The sequence below is a fragment of the Seriola aureovittata genome, chromosome 17, assembly GCF_021018895.1.
Source record: "Seriola aureovittata isolate HTS-2021-v1 ecotype China chromosome 17, ASM2101889v1, whole genome shotgun sequence".
Taxonomy (NCBI): domain Eukaryota; kingdom Metazoa; phylum Chordata; class Actinopteri; order Carangiformes; family Carangidae; genus Seriola; species Seriola aureovittata.
Window position 1 is genome coordinate 11,666,451 of NC_079380.1, and position 22,409 is coordinate 11,688,859.

The 22,409-nt window shown below is 40.7% G+C and overlaps 3 protein-coding genes across 4 annotated transcripts in view; 2 read left to right on the top strand and 1 right to left on the bottom strand.

Moving 5' to 3' along the window:
- The first annotated feature begins 561 nt into the window (after positions 1–561).
- Positions 562–3,660, top strand: LOC130185183 (nuclear factor 7, brain). The gene is made up of 6 exons (XM_056401506.1): positions 562–1,419; positions 1,657–1,752; positions 1,840–2,070; positions 2,152–2,174; positions 2,258–2,376; positions 2,473–3,660. Exons 1-6 carry the CDS (start codon positions 901–903, stop codon positions 3,009–3,011), a joined length of 1,527 nt encoding a protein of 508 aa, XP_056257481.1. The 5' UTR covers positions 562–900; the 3' UTR covers positions 3,012–3,660.
- On the bottom strand, positions 3,293–5,319 carry LOC130184724 (G-protein coupled receptor 183-like). The gene is made up of 2 exons (XM_056400763.1): positions 4,401–5,319; positions 3,293–3,402 (listed from the first exon to the last, which is right to left on the bottom strand). Exons 1-2 carry the CDS (start codon positions 5,317–5,319, stop codon positions 3,293–3,295), a joined length of 1,029 nt encoding a protein of 342 aa, XP_056256738.1.
- Positions 5,320–18,619: 13,300 nt separating this feature from the next.
- The window catches only part of gcgra (glucagon receptor a), a 35,010-nt gene continuing 31,220 nt past the window's right edge, over positions 18,620–22,409 (top strand). For both annotated transcript variants that reach the window (XM_056402411.1, XM_056402415.1), the window contains exon 1: positions 18,620–18,940. The gene's annotated coding sequence lies outside the window, so the exon portion shown is untranslated. The remainder of the gene's footprint in view (positions 18,941–22,409) is intronic.

The window sequence follows — 22,409 nt, forward strand, 5'->3', positions numbered from 1 at the left end:
CACACTTAGAATCAAGGACAAATCTAAAATTATACTTCTCCAAAAGCTTGTCACTCGCAATAACAACCTGCATCCACACGTCTCCAGACTCACCAAAAGTCGACTTTCAGAGTACATGTTCTCTGTGTTCCTTAATCTATTTTTGGCTGGAACATATTTAATATTCTACCTTTCTTGGATTGCAGTCTTTTCGAACAAAAAAACATGTCCTTCTGGTTCCTTATATGTGATCAAATATTGATCTGCAGCATGAATGTTGTATCAAGATAAACACAACATAATGTAATGCACACACACGAGGGGGATATCTTCCAGTAAAACGTACTGTATGTACTATCACAACCTATCTTATCACTGACCTGCTTTATCCAGTACATATTATAATGGGTGACCTTTTTGTTGCTATGGTAAAATCCCATCTGACTGCTCTGAGCTGGTTCAGCCTGTTCAGGTAAAACTCACCTGTTAAAAGACGGAAACCAACACCTCAGTAGAGCTGGGCAACAGCAGTACACTTTACATTGTTACAACAGTGACTTAATTCACTGATGTATGACATTAATTGCAGTGTTTGGTTTTCACCTGACCGTCTCTTGTGTAAATGGACTGTTGAATTGATAAGCAGGTTGAAAGGTTTGTCAGTGTGCTGCGTCGGGCTGTTAACATGAATGTCAACGCTGAAACATTCACATTCATATCCTGAATGATTGCATTCCAAAACATGCAGCAAGTTACCAACCAGTTTTAAGCTGTCCAACAACGGGCCAATAGGGTCTTATTTCCTGTTTCCCTGCTCTGTTACATACAGTGTTTTCACTGCTGCATGATTTAAGTTACTCCCTCATGCACAGGAAAACCAAGAGCATTTGCTGCTTCGTGTCAGGAACAATAGCTACATAGATGCACTCTGAAGCTGGACTGATTTTACTATGTACATTAAATTATGCTGTGACAGAGGAATTCATTAAGGACTTCTGCCGTTTTGAACCGTGGACTTACTTGACTGTACATGCCAAGCTATTGATCATGTCACTACCAGAGGAGGATCTCACATGCCCCGTGTGCTGTGACATCTTCACAGACCCTGTTTTGCTGCCATGTAGCCACAGTTTCTGCAGGAGCTGTCTGAAGCGTTGTTGGGACACCGGGTTACGTGAATGTCCAGTATGCAGGAAAAAAACCTCCAAGTCCAATCCTCCCTCCAACTTGGCTCTGAAGAATGTGTGTGAGGCTGTTCTGCAGGTCAGGAGGCAGAGTTCAGCGTCAGTGGAGGAGAAGATGAACTGCAGTCTGCATGGGGAGAAGCTGAAACTCTTCTGCCTGATTGACAAACAGCCCATCTGTGTGGTGTGTCAGTCTTCTAAACTGCACAAAACTCATAACTGCTCGCCCATAGAAGAGGCAGTGCTGGAGTGCAAGGTAAGGGGAACAAACTTAGCAATATGTTTCACAGTTACACTTTAACAGCAGCTAAAACCGACTCCGTTGATGTGAAGTATTTACAGTAACACCTAAAGGTAGAATGCTGCTCCTCAAGTCTGTCCTGCTTGTGATCCCTGCTGTAACATTTCAGTCATGAACGCAGGCCTAAAATAGCAAACAACACTGAAACATCATTCACTTCAGCTCCCTGACTGAAGCCTGCTTGACTTTCAGGATGAGCTTGCTTCATCCCTTAAAATCTTGCAAGACAAAGTGGACAGCCTCGAACAAATTCAGAGGACTTCTGCAGACATGTCCAAGTGCATCCAGGTAACATGTGATCAGATAACAAGCCTTACATATAGGCCTATTTCCTATAAATAAAAAAAGTCAGACTTTTGCAATAATTTCCCTCAGACTCAGGCGCTGGAAACACAGAGACTGATCAGGAGCCAGTTCGAGCAGCTCCACCAGGTCCTCTGCCAAGAAGAGACGGCCAGATTAGCAGCTGTGAAGAAAGAGGAAGAAGAGAAGATTGCAGGGATGAAGGATAAGATTAAAGAACTTTCTGCAGAGTTGCTGTCCCTCACAGAGACCATCTCAATCATACAGGAGCAGCTGAAAGAAGACGATATGGTTTTGTTGAAGGTTCGCGCAGTCTATACTTCTGCTCTTTGATCAGTGTTTCCAAAGACTTCCCACCTTGACACTGTATTATTTTTTTTCCAGAACTTTAAAGTCACTCAGGACAGGTAGGTCAACAAGATTATATTCACACTCTTGCTTGTGTTAGCGATGACATTTTGTCAGTGTAGCATATCTGTTGGTATCACAGAGGCAAAAGCATTGTGCTCGGCTTAGACGACACGTCTGGATTACTGATTGATGTGACCCAGCATCTCTGCAACCTCAAGTATAGAGTCTGGGAGAAAATGCTGGACTATATTGACTACAGTGAGTACACTTTATTTTAATTTCTTGATTGTACAATTGTACAAATGAAACCCCGTTTAACATATCAATCTCTGTGACTAATTTCCTGTGTTTTAGCTCCGGTGACTTTAGACCCAAACACAGCACACCCCTGCCTCATCCTGTCTGAGAACCTTACTTCCCTCCAATACTCAAAGCAGCCCTGCTGTTGCCCTGACAACCCAGAGCGCTTCCACATGAGTGCTGAAGTGGTAGCCATGACCCCGCTTGGCTCAGGAAGTCACCACTGGGTCGTGGAAACAGGAAGTAATCAGGACTGGCTCCTGGGTGTGGCCTCTTTGTCTGTACCTAGGAACGCTGAGATCTCTGCTCGGCCTGAAAATGGCTTCTGGACTTTGTGTTTCCGCGACGGAGAGTTCAGGGCAATGACCTCCCCACCCACCCCACTGACACTTTCAAGAACGCCCAAACAAATCAAAGTGCAACTGGATTACAACAAAGGGACAGTGTCCTTTTTTGACCACGCTGACAACTCAGTCATTTGTGCATTTACACACTCATTCACAGAAATGTTACTTCCATACTTTTACACACAGAGCAGCCATCCACTGAGAATAATGCCAGAGAAGGTAATTGTCACTATGTTGCGTCAATAACTGGGTGAACGTTTAATTGATTATGTTAAAAAAAAAAACATTTAAGTCCTGTTTTGATAAACGAAATCAAGTGTAATGTTAATGTCTCTCACAAATGGTAAATATTCTTCATCTTAGTCATTTTGCTGCTATAAAGACATTTGTGTTTGTCAACTCTTCTCAGGGGAATAGTTAACATTTTGGAAACAGCTAGGCGGTCTCTTTCCAGGGGAGAAAGTTGACTAATTCAAGTTTGTTTATGGGTGCAAAAACTTGAGTGTGAAATATAACATTTCACTGTTTTACAGGGGTAACTGATCGGGGTTAGTAACTTCCAGGCGTCTCTGCTGGATGCCTTGCAACATGTCCAGCACATAACCCCCCTTGCAAAATGGCAAAATGTTGTTTTCAACTGAGATATGACATGTTCATGAGTTGAGCTTTAGAGGTGATGGAAGGCGACTTAGTATTAGCTGTTTCCCCCCAGTTTCCAATTTTTATGCTAAGCTAAGCTAACTGGCTGCCGGCTCTCTAGAAAAAATGATATATCGATCTTCTCATCTAACTCTTGGCAAAAATCTAATACACATATATCCCAAAACGAAAAGTTATTTATCAGAAATGTTCCCATCTTTGCATCTCTGAATAAAATAAACTGAACTACTGTGTACAGTATGAGTTACGTATGAGTGGCCAAACATGCACTGTCTCTGTTGTAGAAAAGGGGAGAGGACATTTTCAATTGACAATGACACATATCAAGAAGTTTAGATCAGAGGTGAGATTGAATAGATTAGATTTTTCCTTTTGATGACATCCAGCACCATGCACTTTAAGAAATATACATTACAGACACACACACACACACACACACACACACACACACACACACACACACACACGCACACACGCACATTGTGTAGTTGTGTGGTAGCTGATGTTTAACTCATAGAGTGAAATAACAATCCACTGGTCAAAAAGGATTTTATGTGTGATGCTGTTTATTGTTCTCTTTTGTACACATGATGGCGCCAAAGCCAAACAAATATTTTGAAGGATTTCGTTATAGTGGAGACAAGCGCTTTGGAAAATGTATCTTATCGTATTAGTAGTAAAAAAAAATTAAAATAAAATTAGTTAATCAAATCATGAAATGAAATTCAAAATGAAATGAAATGAAACTTATAATTACATTTAGATTTTTCCACTTGTTTCCTCATTATTCATTTCCAGCAACAAAACAAGCATAAGGCATGAATGAGCATGAATTCACAGTTATAGTTACAGTATTCAGCTCCTCTTTAGAGACAAATTTTAGGCTCATAATATTTATGACATTCTTATATAAATGTCAAACATTTTAGTTTTGTGCAGTTGGGGTTTTGTTTGTTTTGTGCTCTGCAAAGACACAGCAGCAGCAGAACTTCTGAACACAGGCGTCTGAGAGGAAAGGCAGCTTCTCCAGGCGAGACAGGTAAACCAGTGGCTGGATCGTGCTGCTGATGTTGAGGAAGGCGAAGCCAACAGGCTGCACATAGCAGCGAAACACATCGGGGGAGTAAATGTCCTCAAAAGGGAACAGCGCCACAGGTGGCAGGTAGTTAAACACAATGATACAAAGGATGGAGAGCACCATCTTGAAGGCCTTCTTCTTCATGGGGTGCATCTCATCTTTCCCTGCCCCACGGGACCTCTTCAGGGCCCACAGGATGCTTCCGTTGCACACAACCATCCAAGTAAATGTTGCCAGGATCTCACCGGTGAACACCTTCTCAAAGTTGGGGAGGCCTCCCACCGTCTTGGCTGCAGAATAGGCAAAGGTGAGGCAGAATACGAGCACTGAGAGGCTTAACCTGTACTTAATGTGTTTAAGCTGCCCAAACAGTATTGGAAAGAGCACAGCCACAAAGCGATCCAGGCAGATGCAGGAGAGAAACAGCGGGCCGCTGGTGTCTTTCACACCGTAGGAGAACTTAATGGCAGACCACACCCCTTTGCTCTGCCAGTGGTAAAGGTTAAGGAGGATGATGGGGGGAATGGCACTGAAGTAGGCATCCATGAAAGCCAGACAGCCCAGGAATATGTCTGAGGTGGAGGGCTCTTTGCGATTGCGGATGAGGACCGCAATGACAAGTAAGTTGGCAGGGATTCCCACAAGTACGTTGATGCACTGCAGGGTCAGGTCAAACAGAATGCCCTCCACCTGATGATCGCACCCATCAAACACACTGAAGGGTTTTGCTGTGGCATTGATGTCACCAGTGGTATTTAAGGGGAGCCGAGTCGGGAGAGAGGTCGTGACGAATGGTGAAGATACATTTCTCTCCATGTTTCTACAAACACGTGGAGTCTGATGGGAGAAGGACAAGAATAGGATTGAAAAAACACTCTGGACATCACTTAGTCACTCACTGAATGTCAAAAAATACAGATGTCCATTAAAGGCAGGTGTTTATCAAGGGCACTTCTACTTAGTCTTTCTCACTCAGTACAAATTATACAGTCTGTGTCATGTCAAAAACACTGTTGTTCATTAGAATCCTCTGCTGAGAAGTTTATCCACAGAAGAGTTGCAAAGTAAAGCGAGCCAGTTCCCAGAGAGCACAGACACGTTACAAACAGCGTCAGGGCCTCTCCTCAGGCTGTTATCTTGTTATTGTGTCTGCTTGGACTCTCCTCCGAGAACCATGACTCCCCACGTGTAGGGACATCTAACTCACTTAAGGGACTCATGATAAAAGCGCCACCCTTTTAACAGCAGGATAAAAAGGCAGCTATTGCCAAATGAAAATGGCAAAGTTCATATTCTGCACGTAGACAACTGCTTAACACTCATTGTTAGTGAGGGCAGTGGAAATTTGGTCATTTCCTGGAGTTCTTCATAGCCTCATTCTGGCATCTAGCTATTCCTAAAGCTCATTTCTGACCAGGAGAGGAAGATAACGTGGAAAATAAATCTAATACTGGCTGGATTGATGGAATAATAACTGGAGTCAGACATGAAGCAAACCATTACAGGTGTCCTGGGCCTTGAGCTCTGTGTCTTTGCCCCCCATGAGAGGACCATAAATAGAAGCCTTGTTTTTTCCTTTTTTCTTTTTATTACCGAAATGTCAGTCAGGTTCTGTTCAGGGCTCGAGGAATATGTACAGAGGCCGAGTCACGTTGATTTGCATGACCTCTTTGAAAATGTGAGAGTCCTCACATGGAGTACACCTGAGCCCTCCCTCCGCTGTATGGACTGTTGAAGCCAGGGGCTGTGATCGTTCCTTGTACAACCATCAACGGGCCTATTCTGGTCTAACGTGGACCTTTGTTCCCTGCGCTCCCTCGGTGGATGGTGTTTCTCACCTCCCTCTGCTGCCGGCTCCACCTCGGGCCACACACGCACACTCCTATGGGACTAATCACACTGATGGAGAGGTGAAGCTCTTTGCCAAAGACGCTTCTCCCTGGAGATGACAGACTTAATCAATTGTGCTTTTGTTCAGGCCTATCTACTGAAAATGAAATAAACAATACAGTATATTAAAAAAATGTTTTTGGAGCATTTAATTAGGTGCTGAATACCCTACAGTATTAACTGTTTTACATATATTCTGAAAAATATTCAAAGCTAAGTTCATACCACTGAAGTCGAAACTGTTTATAGCAACTTGTCAATTGATTAATCATTGTAATATATATATTACTTGTTTCCTGTTGTTAAAGGCATTTATTTCATGTATATATTTAGATTTAACTATACTTTATCTGCTCTGTAAAGGTTTTTTTGCATTTGTTTAAAAATCATTCAGTAGTTTAATTAATGATAAGAAGTATTATCCTGTATCACTGTTGTTACAGCTTCCATAAAATATTTCAAATCACACTACAGATGTTTTTACTCAAGTTTTCAAATGAGCAAGAACAATATTCATAATTCTCCAATACTATTGATTTCATATTGAATATAGTTATTACACTTCAATGAGAGTTTAAAATGTTTGCAGTCACATCCTGATTTTGGAGTTACAGATGTGAAGAGAAGGGAAACCCACCGAAATTCAGTTCATTCACATCAACAAATTGAATTAACAACTTTTCCAGGTTAATAAACTGAACTAATTGTATTAATCTCAGTAAATATGATCAATATAATCCCATTTAGATGGAGATGAGCAACTGAAATTCAACAATCATTCAGTCCTGCCTCTATTTTAAGGACATGTATCGACTGAAATGCTTTAATCAGAAACTGACCTGTGGAGCTTGGTAAAAATTGAAATAATATTGTTCTTACTCACCAGTCTGGAAATATTTTTCTGTGCTGTGTAGTAAGTGCGATGCAGCATGTGTCAAACATCAGCGTGTATTTCAGGGATTTATTTATAAGTTCTCTGATGTGTCGTGGATTTGACGCTGACCAGGAGGGGAGGATCTCCTGGAGTTTTTGATATCATGAGGGAACAGTGACTCTTCCAGTTGAAGGCTCTTTACTCAGATGCCTCCAGGTGTTCTCAACAGCAGTGTATAGAGATAAAACCGGGGACCTGATACTAAAGTTCAGGTACTGAATTGTGCCAAAGGGTTATAGCTGAGTCCGTGTGGGCTTTACATGTGTGTTCAGGGAGCATCGTGGGACCAGTCTGGTGATGTTGTGGGTTTCCTGTAGTCATATGTGTCATACTTGACTCAGCCCCTCATCCTTATCTCCTGTTAGCGGAGAGCAGAGCTGAGCACCAGCACACAAGAACAATATCACAAAACATCCCAGAGCAAATGTCACTGGTCTCTAAGCTTGATTGGTTTGGTCTTAGTTCATTTTCACCACTTCTCTGTCTCACTCATGCCTTTAAAGAAAATCACAGTGCCTGAGCACAGCTGGTGAAGGCTCCCTCTGAAGCGCTCAATTAACAATAGCACTCCAACGCTGCTAGTAAGTGTTGTAAAGCCTGCGTGTGAGTATGTGTTAGGATGTGTTAGGGATGATCGTTTCATTGCAACCGAGCCTCTGCTTGGGTGAGTTGAACCCAATATTCTGTTCCCATCTGAACACAAGGACAAACCCTGTGTTGAGCTTATGTCCTACTGAAGTGTAGGTTACCAGAGAGACAGCAAGAGGAGGACTCAAAGAACAGGATAGTGTAATCTGGCTGCTGTATCTCTTCATGGTCTAGGGGGGCAGTAGCGGTCTGCACTTCATGTTAGACGTTTGGACAAGGACAGCAGGGTCTCACTAAAAGTACTTAGCAGACAAGACATGATATTTACATTATATCAGATTCTCCAGGAGAGTCTGTGATCTGTCAGGTCTGCTGTCTCCTAGAAATCCTCCCAACCAGATGAAACATCTCACTTTCTTTCACACATGTGTTTTGTTTTAAACACATACCTTTAGGTCTTAGTGGTGGCAGTTACAGATCCAAACAGGTACTGAGCTTTAGCACATTCTCAGCTTTTCTCTATTGCTCTTTATATGGCACATTTTCCTGAGACATTTTATTCATAAATTTCTTTCCCACAATCTCCCTCTTCAGCTTCGCGTGTTTGTATTCACCTCTGTCTTTTTCAAATTAAAATATCAACTCAACATGTTTTTCTGGCATCACCAAGAGCGTCAGTGTTGCCAGCGTAAGTGGGAACATACAGCAACTGACATAGTTTGGAGTAAAACTTAAACATATCCAGTGGAGAATGTGTTTATGCCGAATCAAATAAATAAGACAAAAACATACTAAACTTGTGAAACGTACTGTAATCTTGGACAAATCTACTTCAAGATCACATTTTTAAGATTAAATCAAGAACAATTTATTTACATAAGAAGCCAAAGGAACACAGGACATATTCTGGGCTGCTCCAGTGGTTCAAATAATTGTAGCAGAGTTGAGTCACGTCTTACATAAACGAATTGTAAAACCACGCTGTTTGGAAATCTCTCCCGCTTTCTCTTACTTCCTGTCTCAAATGCACTAATGTTGGCAAAGGGGGCGCTGCTGCAGGAGGCAGTGTATGTGGTATCAGGCAGGATCGAGCATTAGCATATATATTCCTGCCTGTGGTCAAGATGCCAAAAACAAAATTCTAATACGACACTGTGCATCAACCACCTGCACACACTGGACACCCAGAGAGTGATGTGTTTTAGTTGGTTTTTTTTGTTCAGACATAGACATCAGAAAAAACATGTAATGATCATTTATCGAAATGAACAACAACTGCTAATGTGCTTGACATTAGTATTTTAATAACTCATTATACAAATATCTACTGTATGCATAAATTGTTTGCCTGGTTTTCCACAGGACACACATTTGAGACATCCTCACCCTTCAGATCTGCCTCCAGTCTCGTCAGGGTGAAAGAGATGCAGGTAACTTCCTTGCAGTACACCCACCCACTCCTACACACACACACACATACACACACACACACACACACACACACACACACACACGCAGACAACACAAGAGTACAAAGTGTAACAGTACTTGCTGTACAAACACAGTGAAAATGATTTTTTGTGAGAACACAATCAAAGATTCTGAATCAGTTTCACAATAAAGCCAAAGTATTTGTGTATATAACACTGTAACATTGTGGCAGTGAACGCAGCCTGAAAAAACATAAGACTGCAGATTGCTGTTGAACAGTCCCCCGTCGTCCATGTATTAATTGAAATCATATGTGGACAAGTGAAAAGGAATCCAAAGTCCCGTCTGTGAAAGGTGGAAGATTAATTATCTCACACAGTCAGATGTAAACACAGAACAATGTGTGTTTCTGTGTTTTTCAGGCTTTTTCTGTCGTTTTCTGTAATGGCTGTGAGAGATGAAATTGGCTGTAACACAAACTTCATGGCAGTCGGGGGAAAGAGGAGCTAGAATTAGATACAGGGCTGAAACTATTCTGCACAAACAGAAGAAACTGTCATCAATCACAGAACTTTGCCGCCTCAGATGGGTGAAAGTAGCAGAACTGAAGCAGAGAGAGAAAGTGAAAAGGGCAAGAGAAAGGATACGGCTTCTTTAAAAAAAAGAAATCTGATCTAAAGTGTTATTTTTTGCTTTTTCTCCTGATGGAAACAGCATGATGGTCATTACATATGTGCAACAGATTGCCTCGGTATCAGTGCAGCAGTTGTTTTCAGTTCTGTACTGATATTAATGTCAGCATTAACTGCATGTGTTGTGCTTCAGAGGATGTTTGAGTGGGGGTGCGCAGATGAGCTGAGCTGAGTCCTTTTAATGGGATTGTGACATGGACGTATACAGTTGGAACTAACTGAATGGCCTGTAGCCAAAACAGGAAGAATGGGCATCCCACCAGCTTTCCACCCATTATTACAATTATGCCATGCTAAATAAGCACTAATCACCATAATTATGGCCTCTTAGTCTTGGGGTGGCTTACCAACAAATAAACAACCCAGTTTCATTTAGCAATCACTTCTTAATGGAGTTAATTATGGAATCAAACAACAGGATGTGATTAAGCTTTTTCCAGTTTTCAGTCACATTTTAAATCCAGAAAGAGCTTCATGCCTGGATAAGATGCTAAATTTGACTCAGATTTGCCATAATAATGGATATTTTATGATTAATATTAAAACCAGCTTGCTTCTCCATGTCAGAGCAACAATGACAGGCACAATTTTATTATCAAAAAACAGTACTTGAGACAGACGGATCTATTTAAAATCAGAGCAGTGTGGTATCAAACAGGTTTTGAGGGGTTTTATTTCACTCCATGTGTTTATACTGTCTTCTTTGTCAGCATTAACATTTTTGAAGGACAGCATTAATGAGTTCATTATGGAATTAATCATCAATAACCTAAATTTCAATTTGTTAGTGCCTTTATCTGCTCTTCCCACTTTCCACACCCTCTCAATAATCCATTTACACAGGACCTGTCAGGTCAAGCAGCAGCTCAGTTTAAACCAAACAGTGTTTGGTAATTTCAATGGCCATTCAGAATAATGGAGTGAATGAAGCATTTGTGGATTACGAGAGAATGTATTTTGCAGTCAATTTAAGCACAAATCATGCTGACAAAGAATTTTACCCACTAATTGAGCATGTGATTGTTATCAGTTTTGCTGTGATGACAGAATGTACAATAGCTGTTTGCGACTGTTTGCAGAATTGTTTTGTTGTTGAAGCTGCACGACATGGTAGAGGTGGTTACCACAAATGAGCTCATCCATCCAAGACTCTAATTATGGGCAATTATTCAAGATGCAGTTTTGCAAGCAAAACAATTTGAATGAGTCAAAAATGTTTGACAATGCTGACATGAGATATGATTTTGTCATTTCTAATAATATGCTTTTCAACCAATCCAACCAGTCTTTCACTCTGTGCTAAATTGACACCATCTTATTGTGTTTTAAGGTGTTTTAGATGCATCTTTGTGCAAAACAAAGCCTTTTCATAACACTGCTGAACATATTAGTGTAAATAGGAAACAAAATGGGTTATTGCTTATTTCAAAATAGGGTGCATGGTCATAATCAATAATCAATAGTGTACAAACCAGGCATGAACACAGCAGTTTCAGACATACCTCACAGGAACATATTAAAGAACTATAAGTGCGTTTTTAATTTGTGTCTCTCTGATATTGTTTCATACTTCTGAAAGTAGGCTACATACGCTGCCTAATGTTTTTGCTAAATTATTTGTTAGCATAGATACTTGCTTTGCAGCTTGTCTGCAATGGACTGTGAAATATATTGGGGGGACTGAATAATTTAATCATGGGAGCTTTAGGAATAGAAAAGTAAACTCATCCTGTTATGGTTTCTAAATGAATGCTTTCTTTAAAACAGCTGCATGCCTCCGAAGCTCCACATTTCATTCCACAGACATAGAAATAGAAAATGAAACAGAAAAAAATTTAAAAACTAACTATTGAATCACATACTGTATTTGAAAAACTCCTGTGTTGCTGCCAGAAGGAGCTTTTTTGAGTGTGAGGAGGGAAAATCCTGCAGGGGCTGCTCTTTTGTCTGTGTTTGTATTTTTTTTTACAGGAGTCTAATAAACCACTTAACCACCATTCAAGTCTTTGAGGAGAGATTTGAGTCTGGTTTGGATTCTCTATCACAGTGCCTCAGCATTTTTTAGAGACACAGTGTTGGATGTAAGAGTGAGCTGGCATGGCTTTAAGTCTATAGCATGAAGGATAGACAAGGGTGTGTGTGTGTGTGTGGGGGGGGGGGGTAAAAGAGTGTGTCTTTGTTGGGCAGTAGTTGTGTGAATAGGGAGATAACGCAATCCGTCAAATGGCTATTTTTACACTCAGGGACATGGTCCAACTCTGTGACATGAGCTGTGGGGCTCTATTGTACCTCTGTAGTCCACAGGAATAAACACCTGCCGCTGTTCTCAGAATAATTATACACACTGTTTGAGCTGCCCTGTCAGTGTGTAGCCGACATTGCTCCCGATCCAGACAAGAAACAACATTTCCTTAGCGCCCATGCGTTGATGAGTATTGGTTAATCGCAGAAAGATGCTAGGCAGTGCAGGGGATCCTTAATGAAGGAAACTGGAAGGCGAAAACATTTAACAATCACTTGCTCTTTAACTGTGAGTGGTAGATAAGTGGCTTACATTGAACATACATCATTTCTCAGTCAGCTTCTTATTATGAGGGATGTGATCCAACATGAACACAACATTTCCTGCCAGAGTTACAATAGCTTTGTTTATTCTGCAGGACAGGTCTATTGTCTGGTTTGAAGTAGGTGGGGCTCAGATGTAAAAAGGTGATGTAACACACTTTAATGCACCAATCAAGGCTTGGCAAAATTTGATAGATATAATGTAAAAACAGATGTGTGGTGGTCAGCATAGTTTTTTTCTGAACTGTAACTTTGACGGTTGCTTATTTAGTCATGAATAATTAATGGCAGTGAAAAAAAAAAAGTTTATAGGGGGTTTAAACTTGCCCGATGCTTATGTTTGTCGCAACAGACGTTGTTGCAAAGCAGTGTCTAGTGACGTCCCTGCATTCAAAACCTATTACAATAAAACCACTGAGTAATGTTGTTACAGTTGATATGTGACAGCAAATACCAGTAGAAATAAGACCCCTGTTGTAATAACGTTTGTTTAAAGTATAGAATCGAAGCTCATCTCTGGGCGTAAAAATCTCAGCCTTTGGAGTTATGAAGCCATTTGAAATAGGTTAAAATAAAAAATGGAATAGAAACTTTCACAAAGCAGTAATAACGTAACACTACACCCACGTAGCATTAATTAATAAGCTTCAAATAAATATTGAATATGATAAATATTATGGTTTACATAATATAATTTAATTGTAAGCAGATTCAATGTCTTTTTATGCTGTAATACATTCATATACTATATAAATTGGTACATGAACAGATAAAGAATGACAACATAATATAACACAGTTTTAATTATATAAAATAGTTTTTTGTAGGAGAAGTCAGAATTGTTGAAAATGCATTAATATGTCTTAAAATGTCTACTTATAATTACATTATATTTGTTTATTATATGTTTATATATGATTATGAATGATAAATGGGAGGGTTACTGATAGGATGATGTCCATACTGCATGCACAATTACATGATGAGTGGGTGCAAAGCTATTATGAAATAATAATGACTCATTGAAACCTCTCTATCACTTATAAAAGCTCTGCTGGTGCCTTGAACCCAGCCCGCCCTCAGCAAGGGTCCTGTAGTTTCACTTGACCCTGTGCAGGGAGGGTTTGACGTCTGATAAGAGGTGCCGCCCACTCCGGCCTCTGTAGTGGCCTCCCCGGGGAGAATCACGCTCTGGCCAGCTGGCTGTCAGAAGCATCAGGGTGAGAACAGAGCTGATAGCCTTTCAGCATGACTGTACATCTATCAGCCCGTCTCTGAACACCCTGTCATTACCGCTGATGGACATCTGGCTGAGGAACACTCAGAGCCATCACATGAGCGCAGGGAAATGCTTCAATGGAAACATGCACAGATTGGATGTTCGTATGTTTCCTCAAGTTGCCTGGTTCGGGGATGGATATATGTTATTCCATTATGCGTTGCTCAGTAACTCACTTCACTTACCTCATGCCATTAAAGTAGCTCAAGTACTTTCACTATGGACTCTTTTCTTTTCAAATCAGAGAGGTCAAAGTTAATTAATCTAGAGACAAAAAACAAAAGATGTAGATTTATGTTAAAAAAGTCAAAGAGCCTTAAGTGTTGTTCGAATCCTCACACTTCAGTGACTTATGGCTTTATGTTGAAACTCAAAGTCCTAACTGATGCTTCCTCTATTAAAACCTCCAACAACTCAAGTGGAAGACAGTGTGGTGAATAATGAGGAGGTGAAGCATGAAAAAATTTATAGGGTGGTCTTTATTGTTGCCTCATGTGACCCACATATGCTACATGTGCATCCAGCAATGAGCTGGACTGTAAAGCCACAAGTTTCCGGCCAATCAATATATTATTATGAACATAAAAACAAGCGGTCAACATCAAAAGCCCCCAATCAGGTTTAAATCTATGAAAGAAATTTTTGTCTGCCACAGTGCGCTGATCTCATTGTCTGGCATGGAAAATACGGCCCTGCCAAATGCCAGTTGAATGGTCAGACTCAAAGAGTGTGACCAGACTCTGAAAACAAGCTCGTCTCCGAGGGCCCGGAGGCTGGGCCGCAGCTGACCCAAACACACAATACGCTGCACTCTCACCTGTCTGCTCCCACTGCCAACTTGCTTGTGTAGACCTTTTTCACCCCAGCACTGAGTATTCACAATACTGTTGAGACTTCATTCTCATTGGTAGTAAAGAGTGTGTGGAGTTCTCTCCCTGCAGCTGCAGCGTGCCTCTCTACATCTGCATAATCTATCTATTCTGATGTTAACAAATACCTTGACAACACAGGAGGGTTATTTTTATTTTTATGTATTTAGATACCACAGGAGGTGCACAGTGGTGTGTGTTCCACACCAACAGTTGCTGCAGCCACATGAAACCAAAGAGCTGCTCTGCTGTCAAACCATAAGTCATTATAATCATCGCAGTGATTTAATTTGTTAAGCTATACATAGAGTGTTTACATTACCTTGTGCGCTGAGGCTCATCTCTCCTCAAATATTTACCTTGCATGCAGTTGCTGACAGGTTTATGTGCTGTGATGTGACAAGATAGTGGACATAGAAAATGTGGAGATACTGAGGCAACCTGAGGGAAAGAGAAGAGGGAAACACCAAGAGGAAAATCACAACCGTATGTTTCTGTGTGTATCGTTTAATGCATCTGAAGCCATATTTGGAGATTTCATAATTGTATGTGTCTCTTTATTGATATTAATTGAGCTGGGTTTCTCACTAGCGCTGGCTCCCTCTGTTGGATTGTCTGGGGACTGCCCTATCCTACACACACACACACACACACACACACACCGCACACAAACCTTCTCTGTCATTTGGTAATACAACATGGCTTTTGCTATTTTCAGCCAGAACAATCTTGCATATGTGAATAGACTTAATGTGTTTTCCATTTTGTGCCCCCAGGGGTCTGTTTTAAAGAACAGGAGATATGTCTTATTGTTGGTGTTGTTAAATTACCAGACATTTCTCTTTTTATAGCTTATGAAGTGCCTCTAGAAAAAAAGATACAGATGGTGCTCTGATCAAATAGCAATTAAGCAGGAAGCTGTTGTTATTTAGAGCCAAATAGAGCCTATAAATGTGCCACGGGGCTAATTCAGATGCTGTTATATATAATATAATATCTTTGGGGACAGGCTGGAAAAATGTACATCTGGCTCTGGACTTAACTTTTCATTATTTCCACCTGATTTAAAAGCATCATAGAGGCAGTGATGCTTGTCTGGTGGATGCCTTCGTTGCTTTTTGTGTGACACTGTAGCCTCAGACAGCTCGAGGCACTTTGAGCGTCACAGCTCAGTCAAGTCTTGTGTTTGCATACCTCATGTGTCACATCCAGAGGGAGAAAAGTCACTGACGCTGCTGCTCGCCACTTTTTGTCCTGTTCAAGGCCAGGCTTCTTTGACAATAGCTCCATGACTGATACGGAAATGTGTAGAAATTTGACCTGCTTGACCCCGGTTTGTCTGCACAGTAAACAAGAAAAGTTTTTTGATAAAAGGTGAAAGGATTAAAAGGTCAAAAGCAATACTTTAATGATAATGAACTTCCATGGAAAGATGCAGCCTGAAGTGCTTTACAGACAAGATTAAAAAGAAAACTTAGAAACAATAACAACAAAACCAATAAGATGCAACAAGCATGATCAGATGACAGAATAATAAAGGACATAAAGTGTGAATACACAACTCTTATGCAGTGAGCATTAAATCATAGGACGTATATATAATAAATGTCAGAATACTGTATCATACAACATGATATTTGAGGCAGAATTCTGTCCAGCAGATCATTGCTTCAGCCCTGCACAGCTTATTGACACACACAGAGGGGCCTTGAACCTTGTTGATGAGCAAAGTTCATGTTAAAAAATATGTGTGTTTTGCAACACAATGTTTTGTTCAGGGACTCACTGCAGCGGCACACAGCAGTGTTGGCTATACCTGCTTCTCGTTTCAGTGTGGTAAGGAGGGATTTTATTCACAGTGGGGTATGTGGTCAAGTGCACTGCAAGGCGAAGTGATTGATTAGTTGGTTAGGCGTTCAAGAAATTCCCCAGACTCAGCGTGGATATACTGTGAGGCTCTATTGTGGGAAAACGATTTCCCCATTAATTTGGAAAATGGTGACAGTATTCGATGCATTTTCAGTAGCTTGCTCAGTGTAATCCTTTGTGATCACATCCATCTGACCTTGCACTACAGCGCAATACACATTTCTTACCTGATAAATCCTCTGCTCAGAGCATAAATTCAGATTCAGTCAGGGATGAATATTACAAAGGAAGGCATTGGTTATTTGAGCTTGGCATATCAGTGGTGATCACACAATATTCAACCCTCATTTGCAGTAAAGAACTGTTCCTGCCCCCGAACCTGCTTAATAAAACGCATTAGTTCTGCTCAGTGTATAAATTGAAATGGCCTCGCCAAGGGTAAAGACACACAACAGCTTTGTGAGATGACAACTGAGATCACATCAGCGACACGAGCAGGACAAAGTTCACTCAGCCAATAAACTATTTATGAAATTGGAGTGAAGTTTGGAGACCTCAGTCACTCAGGGATGAACATACACACTCACACACACACACACACACACGCACACACACACACACACACCACACACACACACACACACAACACACACACACACACACACACACACACATACACACACACACAGACAAGTAGATCCCCAAATATCAGAGCATTGGTGAAAAGTTTAATTAAACAGTTTAATGAAGTCACTAAATACAAATATTATCAATCGCTATAGGAATATTATTCTTATTACTAGGAATACAAATATTGTGGTTAGAGGAAGCCTTGCATACACACACACACACTCACACGCACACACACACACACACACACACACACATGCCCACACACACATACACACACACACAAATACACAATACACATGCACATGCACACACTGTGTAGTTCATAAATCATTCATTTCAAAGGACTAGTGTGACATTTTGAGAAATGCACTTACTTGCTTTCTTGCCACAAGTTAGATGATTAGACTGATACCACTCTCATGTCAGTGGTTTGAATGTGAAGTCAGCAGCCAGCGGCCGGATCTTTGCAGATGCTGATAGGCAGATTTTCTTACTTTAGGAGAGAGCCAGGCTACAACTGTTTCCTCCTGTTTTGAGTCTTTATGATAAGCAAAGCTGGAGGTAGTTTACTGCTCCTGGGTAATATTGATCTCGTGCCCCATGCTAAGCTAACTGGCTGCTGGCTCGCACTAAGTATTTACCATACAGATATAACAGTGATATTAATCTTCTCATCTAACTCCCAGCGAGGAAGCAGGTAAACAAGGTGTTGGATGCAGATTCTGTTACCGTTGGACAGGGCCAGGCGAGCTGTTCCCCCGGTTTCCAGACATTAGTCTGAGCTGAGTTAAGGCCAATTCATGTTTCTGCCTCTTTGCCGCAACAAGAGTAAGTCGTAAATCATCTGATTGTGGACCCCTGTGCAGACATCTGTGTGTAGCTGTACCCACAAGGTCACCCCCATGATTTCTAGTGCATGTGAGATGTGAGATATGTGCCCGTATCCATATTCTTGATTGTAGTCGCCCATGTCCACGTCCATCCTGGAGTAGCCTACAATCATGTCTTTAGCCTGTAGCTGGTGGCGGCTTATTTACCCTATTGATCTTCTCATCCAGGCTAACTCTCAGCTTGAAAACAAATATGTAAAAATGTATGTTGCAAAATATTGGACTTTCCCTTTAATGAGTGTTGCATGAGTCTCTTCCACGCACATCAGAAAAAAACATGGTATAGGCTCAGTCAAGTCAACAGCTACTCTCAGCAAACCATGATGGTCACAAACTTGTCAGTTTCTGAAGTGAAATATGTGCTGACACACACACACACACACACACACACACACACACACACACACACACACACACACACACACACACACACACCTCTTCTCCCTGTTACGTCACACGGGTACAAGGAGCGCAAAGCAGCGGTCCGGGTCGCGCTCACTCAGCCACTGGTGCCGACCACAGTCCCACAGTTAATACGTGTACTTTACTTGTTTATTTTCTCTCCCTTTTAAAAGCCTTTTCTTTCGAAGCAGAGACAGTGAACTTGTCTGCAGTCGCTGACAGGACAGAGGACTTGTTTCCTTCGCTGAAAGCAAGGCGGTAATTTATTTTGAAAGTTGGATTACAGCGGAGCCTCTTGAGCTGAGGGGAAATATTGGCTGCCAGATGCTGCCCAGAAGATGAGCAGCAGTGAAGTACAGACTGGAGGAAATCAGCGGAATCCCGGGCTGTCAACGGTAATTTGCTTTTTATTTATTTTATCTACACCAATGATTTTTTTTTCACATGTGCTTCAAATAAGCTTATTGTAAAAAACAAAAAACAAAAAACAAACTAAAACTAAAAAACAACAACACTTGCGGACTGTAATGAATCCTAATCCTAAATAAAAACGTGACTTTGTAGTTTGATAATACGCATTTATTTTATTATTTTTTTTTCGAAATGCGATTGATACATCTTCATACGAACTCGTTAGTGAGAGCCACAGACACATCGGTCACCGTGAGCTTCGCTTGGTTCATGTTGAGACATAGTTGAATTTCTGGAAATGTTTTCAGGATTCCAGCAACTGCAGCCGGTGTCACTTATCGCTTCTGTTCAAACGCCGTGTTATCGAAATCATCCTCTATCTGGCATCTGCACTCGGTCTGTTGCCCACACGCGTGTTTCTTTTTTTTTTTTTTTTTAGAGAAGTGGATAACTGTGCAAAAATACAGTAAAATACAGGTTTTAAAATCACTAAATATCTGTTTAACCCACCAGAGTTTAGATGTTTCAGCGTGGACTTCAGTCTGTGGTGAAACACACAACTGTACAGCTGCTTAAATTCTTTAAATTAGCCTACAAGATAAGTTACTGCTGAGTGTAGTAGCCTACAAGCAAAATGAAAGCTATACTAAGTAGCCTATTATATAAAAGGCTAGACACACATCCTGCTCTGTGCTGCCTAATTAGTAGCCTACATAGTAATATTGTTGCTTAATTAGTGTAATTAGTGGCAAAAATGAAACAGGCTGAAACAGGAGTGGACACTATTAATCATGTGCAATATAATACAATGTAATATTATGCAGCAAACACTAAATTTGTGAAAAAAAAAAAAAAAAAAAAAAAAATATATATATATATTGAATGGAGTATATCAGTGCTGAGATTTAACTTTCTGTTATTGTGTCCACGCATCAGCTCAGTCTGAATTCACACTTAAGCTATAGCTTGGGCAGTTTATTTTAGGACACACTGTTTTGAATAACTGAGTTAATCTGGCCTCTTTGTGCACATGAATTGCGAATCGTAAACAGAATTATGAAACATAATGAAGGCGAGGAAACAATGCAATCTTAAGGCTGCTGCAGATGAAGCACATGCATCCTGTGCTGTACATTAGGAAACTGTGTCTAATCATGTACCAGGCAGAATAAACACATTAGTGTGCGCTTTAACACTGCATACATAAAAATTTAATTGTTAGGGGGGGTTAATTGTCGAGGAGTGATTTTGATCCTAATTAGACCCACTTGGGCAGCATCATGCAAGTGAAAGAACAACATGTGGACCCTCAGTCCCTTGTGTATCTTGTATTCCACTGCACACAGTTTGGCTAATAAATGTGCCTATTGTTAGGTAAACACCTCACCCACAACTGAACAAACATATTCATTATTACCACAGCACATCTGTGGCAGGGATGTAAGAGATGAGCGCTCTGCGCCCTACAGGTGCACTCCATGAATGAGTGATGCCTTTCTGTATGTTGTCTTTGGTGGTAATTTGCAAACATTAGCGGGCAGTACAGGTGCTTCAATGCATATGAAATACACATTAGTGCAGTTTTGTGATGCATAAAGTAATCCTTCTGCTTCCTAAGTGCTGCCCCAATCAGCAGGGTGAAGTTTCCACGGTTGCACGTTCCATTATGTATGTGGCAGAAAATGCTGAATGATAACACAGCGGTGAGGGGTTACATTTGTTAACAGGTTACATTTGACCCTCATATGCATGCAGCGTGCATGAAAAGGCTCGCCGGCTCAAATGACTCACACTGTGATCGGCCTCATAGCGGCGAAAACCAAAAGTTGTGAGTGCTTTCTGATCTTTTCACCCCCCCCAAGTACTGTATGTCTATACTGTACACCATGTGAGGCTATTCAGCTCCAGCACCCCCAGGTCTGTCAAACATAGCTGTCCCACTGTTTCATGGCTTTGTCAGTGTCGGGTGAGGATTAGTTTATAAGAATTCATGTGACAAAGGACGGATTACACCTCTCTCCTTCCTCTCTCTTTGTAAGTATAATTTTGTGGCTAGAGCCAAACAGCATCAGCATCATATAGTGTGATCTCAGCTGCTATTTGTCTTTGAGGTTTGAGTGCACTTATGTGGTAGGAAAGCGGGGCTTAGCTATTCTTGTTGTTTCACAAAAACATACCAAAAGCTTTTTAAAAATGGTGTCCTTTGATGTTATATCACACTGTAAACCACGGCATACAGTGAGTTATGGTGTGTGGTGGACTTGTGCTATGACAGGGTGTCAGCAGTAAGTCACAGAGTTGAGTAATAACAGATGGTCACAGCTGACTTATATGCATGTCAGACCTGATGACAAGTCAGTTCATCTGTCTTTATTAGTCATTCAGTCATTGAAAACATATAATCCAGGACAGGAAAAGAGTGACTAGAAATTTAAACCAAGTGCTCCTTTATGAAATGTGCTGCAAGTAAACATTGTCTTTATTATGTAATGATTTATGTAACTGTATTGCAAAGGAAATATGAATTTAGGAGAAAAAAATAAAAGACCCTCCCCTGCTCTCCTAAAACAAAAAATACAATACCCTCCTCCTTTTTCTGACCCCTTCTCTCTTCCCTTAAGAAGAATAAAGATAAGATGTTGATGTCTTTGTACTTTTAAAGTTCCACGTTCAACCTGCAGTCTGATCCAATTCAAACAGATGTATATCAAAGCGCTGTCTGCAAAGCACTTTGGGGCTTTCCTTGTTCACAAACGTTTGTTCGCCCTGTGCGTCTTTGATCTGAAACTTGCTGAGTTGAGTCTAGGAAACTGAGGCGGCCAAGAGAAGAGTCATCCTGCCTCTAAACATTCAGCTCTCTGTCTGTGGTAACTGTGGCTGCTGGAGAAATAATGGTGAAGACATTCAGTTAAGAATAAATCAGAGATGGGACATGTGACAGAGATCAAATTGACTCCTCTGGACTCAAGTGTGCTGTACATCTTCACAGTTGTCAGATGCATTGTGTTGTGTCTGATACCAATTCCTTTGACCTTTTCAATTTATGTTTTCAGGGATTTAACACAGAGAAAATGGGAAAAAATCTTTTTTCATAACCAAATTTTATTCCCATCCAGAAATCCCTTCTCTGCTCATTGAAATAAAGCAATGATAAATAAATAATATAAATACTACTAATACTTAAAGAAACTGAATTAATACATCAACATAAGATGAATCCAAAAAAAGAAAAAAAGGGATACAGATAACCAAACAGTCCAAGATGTATGTACCTATCTGCACACATTAACCACTCATACCGAACACTTCATCGAAGTGCACACAGCTGTTTGCATATTCATAAAAAAATCAGTTTTTATCAGACTCTTGAAGATGCATTGGTCAGGACATGATGGTATATTAAGATATGTAATTGAGGTGACAGAGATGTAAACAGAAGAAACACTTGCTGCT